Here is a 5588-nt window from a genome sequence, read left to right as displayed (position 1 = left end):
ATAAGAGGCATATGCAAATACAAATACGTGAATTTATATATGTACATATGCGCATATACATACATATATACGCTCACTTAAGTAGGAGAGAGCAAGATGTCGAACGTTGCCGTTCGTTTGCTTTGTTCGTTCCGCGCTTTCGCTTGCAGTTCATTCAAGGTAACGACAATGAGCAAGGTAACACTAATGAGCAAGGTAACGACACATTTTTTCGTGCGTGCAGCCAGCTAAATCGAATTATAAGACGTTATCACGTCAAAAGTTGTAATTGCTTTAATTTACAAAATTAAGTATCTTAGAGGCCTCACACGCTTCTACGTTCGCTCAAATAGTTGCGTCCAACTTCTCCACTGCCAGATGTATGCCACCCTCGGCGGCTATTAGGAAACTCTTCTTCGCATACACCATTGGCACTCTGGTACGCGCAGATGGTTTGAATCTGAAATTGCGCAGCAATTGTATGACCCCAATTGAGGTTTGCAATTCACCAAAACGCATGCCGATGCAATTTCTTGGACCTTCGCCGAAAGGTAAATAGGCAAACGGATGGCGCTTTTCAATAGCCTCTGGAGTAAAGCGTTCGGGATCGAATTTCTCTGGTTCGGGGAAGATTTCTGGATCGTGATGTATCGCGTCTATGGGTATGAAGATGCGCATGCCACGTTCCAGCACGATATCGGTATTGGGTATGCAATAGTCTGCGGTGGTGAGGCGTACCAGATGCGGTATGACGGGGTGCTTGCGGAGCGTTTCTGCATGTAAATTAGTAAGTGGTGGAACATTATTATATTATTGTAAACATAGCACAAGACAATTGTTGACAATTTATTTGCTCGCGATTTAATTTTAATGAAAATGTTGCACATTTTACTATAAAACCATATAAATTAAATTTTCACGCAAATTAAAAATGAAATTCAAAATTCTCTTCAAAATATTGTAGAATATAAAAATTTCCAATCAGGATTTCAAGAAAATTTTTGGGATTTGAAATTGCTCAAAAATCGTGTTGATTTTTCACAATTTTTCTCGCTGACTCGCCTCACATAGAGAAATTGCAAAAGGCAGGCGCAAAACAAAAATTTAAATCAACGCAATTTTTAAGTCGCTTACACTTTGTTATATAAAAATTCAATATGCCATAAAACTAAACACTCTAAATTTTACTAAATGCTTTGATTAAAAAGCATGCAATTTTGATACGCGTTTCTATACATTTTGGTATAAGTGTGAAAATTGGGTTTATAACATATAATTTTTATGGGAGAATGAGCTATACGCTTTTTTTATCATATTAAAATTGGATAAGAAACAAATAAAATGTGAAAACTGGTTGTGCTAGAGATATTTAGCGCGGTGCTCAAGTACACTGGCGAGCATAACTGGAGGTTTTTTCTAAATATTTTATAACCTTTATGAAGCTCAAATTTCTTTGTAATTTCTTCTATAATAATTGCAAGTTATAAAAACTGGCGTTGATTTTTTTTTGCAAGTGTTCCTGCGCATTATTTTCCACAAGAAATTTAGTTTGTTAAAATAAAGTGATAGAATAAATTGTAAAAAGCCGTCAGCAAAAAAAAAGAAAATTAAAGGAATAACCGCGACTTTTCAGCTGCTTTAAAGTTAGACTAGACTTACTTAAATTCAAGGCGGTATAAAACTGCGTACCCAAACATTTTTTAGAAATTCAAAATAAAAATTTAAAAATTTAGGTGAACATTTTTTAATCATGTATAAAATTTGCAAGTTTTATTGATGCATATTATTTTGGTTAAAACACGCGCTAGATTAAAAAACAAAAATAATAAAGAAATTTTAAATTATTTTTAATTTAACTAATAATAATAATATACATTAATAATCGGTTATGCGCGCCAGTGTAAAAATATAATCTAAACAACACATTGCTGCTCACCTGCTATCACTTTTTTCAGATAAACCATTTCTTTGATCGCCTCATAGGTCACCTGCCCATTGGTTTTTTCCAAAACCGCGAAAATTTCTGCGCGCAATTTCTCTTGCAAATCGGGTTGTAGCGCCAATTCGTAAATGCAGAATGACATAACGGTGGATGAGGTTTCAAAGCCCGCCAAGTAGAATACCATCGCTTGTGCGGCCACTTGCTCGATATTTAAACCGTTCGTCAGATCATCCTCTCTGATATCCGCATTTCCCAAGCGGTCACGCTGCGCTTTCAACTCCAACATCATATCCATAAAATCATTGCGACTCACGCCATGCGTTTCTCTAAACGTTATTGTTTCGCGCACCACGCCCATAAAAAACTCGGCTACATCATCGGGAAAGCTTTTCAAATGCAATTGACGCGCTAGTTTTGGATCTGTGAACATGAATGCCTCCACGAATAGCGAATGACGCGGCTTTTCGACAATATCGCGTCCCATGCGCCGAAATATCGCATTCGGATCCTTCAAGCTGTTGCATTCAATGCCAAAAGCCACCTCACCGATCACATCGGTGGTGTAGCGTGCGCAGAGCTCCTTCAATTCCACGCTCTCACCTATATTCATTATGCGTTGACAAGCGCCAATAAGTCGCTCACCCACCGTTACCAGAGTGGGGAACATGAAACGTATCTTGCCGCTGGTGAAGGCGGGCGACAGCTTGTGACGCAGTACGCGCCACTGCTCGCCATCCAAAAACAGCAGATTGCCGGTAAGCGGATCATCGCGTACATTGTGAAAGAGTCCACGGTCAGTGAAGCAATTGAAATCCTTTACTAAAATGGCCTTGATAAGATCGGGATCGATTATGAAGGCGGCACGCTGGAGGAAAGTGTAGACGCCAATTATACTCGACTGACCCTTGAAACGTTTGTATAAGCGCTCGTTTATATCTTTCCAATGGTAGAGTGTGCCGACGCCGCTCATATTTCCGACGAAGAATTTTGGCACTTCGTGTGGTACGTCGCGACGCGCCCAATAGCTGTAATGGTGACGCAACTTCAAGTACAGCGTGGCGACGACTGCGGCTAGCAGCGTACAGAAGACCGCAATAGACATGTTTGCCTACAGTCTTCTGTAAATAAAAAATAATGTAGTTAAAAACTTACTTTAGATATTTAAGGGAATTGAATTGTAAATTCACCGGAGTAAAGTAATTGCAACAATTTGAAAGCGTATATTTCCCAGCCTTAACTACGCTGGCCGACTGACCGCCTGCAACTGCTATTGAGAATGCAATTTTCTTGTTCAAATTCTCTTGGCTTTGCTTCGCTTTTTGCATAAAGCGCTTGGCGAATATTTTTGATGCACTCGGACGTGTGTTGGAATGTGTGGAATTGCAAAAGCTCTGCACGCCAAGATATGAGTGTTAGACGTTTTTATTAAGCGAAATATTTGCGGTTGCTCAGCTGTGAACCAAAATATAATTATTTTTATTTCATGAAATGTCATTACAGCAAACATTAAAATAGCAAGGAAAGCGGGATACACTTTTTTATTTCCTTACAGAAGTTCCTCCAATGAAGTACTGACAATGTTAGATAAAAAAGCCAATAGTAGTTTCTGCATATTTGTCTAGAAAAAAATTATTTTAAATGGATTACGACACCGTGCGAGCGGTAAACGATATGGAGGCATTAACTCATCCGTCCGGGCAAAGTTATCAAAATCACTAATACCGCAGAACTGATAAAAAAAGTTTATTGACAATACAACTCTGTTTTCATACTTATGAACCTTTTGCTATTTAAAAAACCATATATAAAGACATATTTTCAAATTTAATATAAAATATTCAATTCTTATTTTACAATACTTTAATAATTTAACGATTATCGGTTTAAGTAAATTAAAGAAATATTTTATATTACACCTTCTCTGTTCGCAAGCAAAGCCTCCACTTTTAAATATATGCCGCTGGCGGCTGATATTTGAAAAATTCGTTCGTTGAACTCCAGTGGCACTTGAGTGCGTGCTGACTTGGTGAACTTAAAGTGACGTAGCGAATTGACTAGTCCAATTTTCGCCTGCATTTTGCCGAAACGCAAACCAATGCAGGCGCGAGGACCTTTTCCAAATGGCATATAAGCCGCTGCATGCCGCTCGTTCGCCACTTCCGGCTTAAAACGGTCCGAATCAAACTTTTCCGGCTCAGGATAGAGCTCGGGGTCATGCTGTATGGCGTGGAGAGGTAATACCACTAGACAACCTTTATCGATAACTTCGTTGGTGTTGGGTACCAAATAGTCCTCCTTGGCTTTGCGCACGAGATATGGCACCACGGGGTACTTGCGGAGAGTTTCTACAGTGAAGATGATACATTAAAAATATATGTCCTTTTTCACTGTTATATCTAATTCCTACTCACCATCCAGCGCTTGATCCAGATACTGCATTTCATTTAATGCTTCGTAGCTGAGCTGGTTATCATGCGATTTCAGCACTCGTTCGATCTCATTTCGTACCTTCTCCTGTATTGCCGGGTTCAATGCGAGTTCATAGAGACATAGCGACATGGTTGTCGAAGAGGTATCAAAGCCGGCCACAAAAAAGACGAACGCTTGTGCCACTATTTGCATGAGAGTCAAGCCCTGCGAGAGGTCAATGCCATCACTTTTCAATACTAACCGCTCATCCTCTGCATTCAAGCCGATCAACAAGTCCATAAAATCATTGCGTTTGATTTTGTCACGCTCTCGGAGCTCCACTGTCTGACGCACAACATCCTCATAGAACTGTATAATGTCATCGGGAAAGAACTTCAAATGTAAACGACGCGCCCAACCTGGATTCATCAACATGAATGTTTGCACGAGTTGTGAGTGACGCGGCTCGGCGAAGACGGCATGCCCCCGTCGCCCGAACTCAGCCTATGGATCGCACAGACTATTGCATTCAATGCCAAAGGCACAAGTGCCAATGACATCGGTGGTGTAGCGCACGCAAAGCTCCTTCAGCTCTAGCACCGCTTCTTGAGGGCTATTTGCAAGTGCCACCCGGCAAGCGTGCGCCAACTCACTACCCACTTTCACCACTGTGGGAAGCATGTATTTCATGTTGCCCGACGAGAACACGGGTGTCAGTTTGTTGCGCATAGCACGCCATTGCTCACCCTCCAAACGAAAAAGATGACCTGTGAGTGGATCATCGCGGGGATTTGAGAAAACGCCGCGATCTTGGAAATTAGAAAATTTACTAATGCAAATATGTATCTTTGATCACATCCAGATCGAGTATAAGTGCGGCGCGCGTAAAGAAGATATACATGCCTACAAAGGGGTGACTATCTTTGTACACTCCGTAGATACGCTGATTGAACTAACGTAGCTGCACTTGGCCAAATAAAGAGGCGACACCTGAGGCACCAGCGCCGTGGCTGCCAATAAGTGTAGTGCCATGGAGCGCAATCATTACGAGCGTTAACGCGACGCAAATGAGTATCAGAAGCAGCAACATTCTCGTCTTTTAATTTTGCTTCATTTATTGCAAAAATATTAAACACAAATGCATAGTGGCGCGCGTTTGCGATTTGACTGTCTTTTAGCGCTTGGCTCTCACTGACTTATGCAACTTATAAAATCGCCCGTTAAATAATATTTTGGCCAGTAACTGAGGGCCGTTTGA

General features: G+C 40.7%; 2 protein-coding genes across 2 annotated transcripts; both read right to left on the bottom strand.

The window, feature by feature from the left end:
* Positions 1-212: 212 nt before the first annotated feature.
* LOC129239024 (probable cytochrome P450 6a13) lies at positions 213-3023 on the bottom strand. Its single transcript, XM_054874289.1, has 2 exons — positions 1916-3023; positions 213-752 (listed from the first exon to the last, which is right to left on the bottom strand). Exons 1-2 carry the CDS (start codon positions 3021-3023, stop codon positions 325-327), a joined length of 1536 nt encoding a protein of 511 aa, XP_054730264.1. The 3' UTR covers positions 213-324.
* An 803-nt stretch (positions 3024-3826) lies between these two features.
* LOC129238091 (probable cytochrome P450 6a14) lies at positions 3827-5231 on the bottom strand. The gene is given in 3 exon segments (XM_054873130.1): positions 3827-4266; positions 4333-5176; positions 5178-5231. Coding segments are annotated over 3 exon segments (1338 nt in total).
* Between the last annotated feature and the right edge of the window lie 357 nt (positions 5232-5588).

Source organism: Anastrepha obliqua, chromosome 2 (assembly GCF_027943255.1).
Source record: "Anastrepha obliqua isolate idAnaObli1 chromosome 2, idAnaObli1_1.0, whole genome shotgun sequence".
NCBI classification, from domain to species: Eukaryota; Metazoa; Arthropoda; class Insecta; order Diptera; family Tephritidae; genus Anastrepha; species Anastrepha obliqua.
This window is presented reverse-complemented; position numbering and strand designations above follow the sequence as displayed.

Excerpts from the sequence above, each read along its gene's own strand:
- LOC129239024 (XM_054874289.1), bottom strand. The coding sequence starts at position 3,023 with ATGTCTATTGCGGTCTTCTGTACGCTGCTAGCCGCAGTCGTCGCCACG. Across the intron at positions 753-1,915 it reads TCTGAAAAAAGTGATAGCAG|AAACGCTCCGCAAGCACCCC; the intron begins GTGAGCAGCAAT and ends ATTTACATGCAG.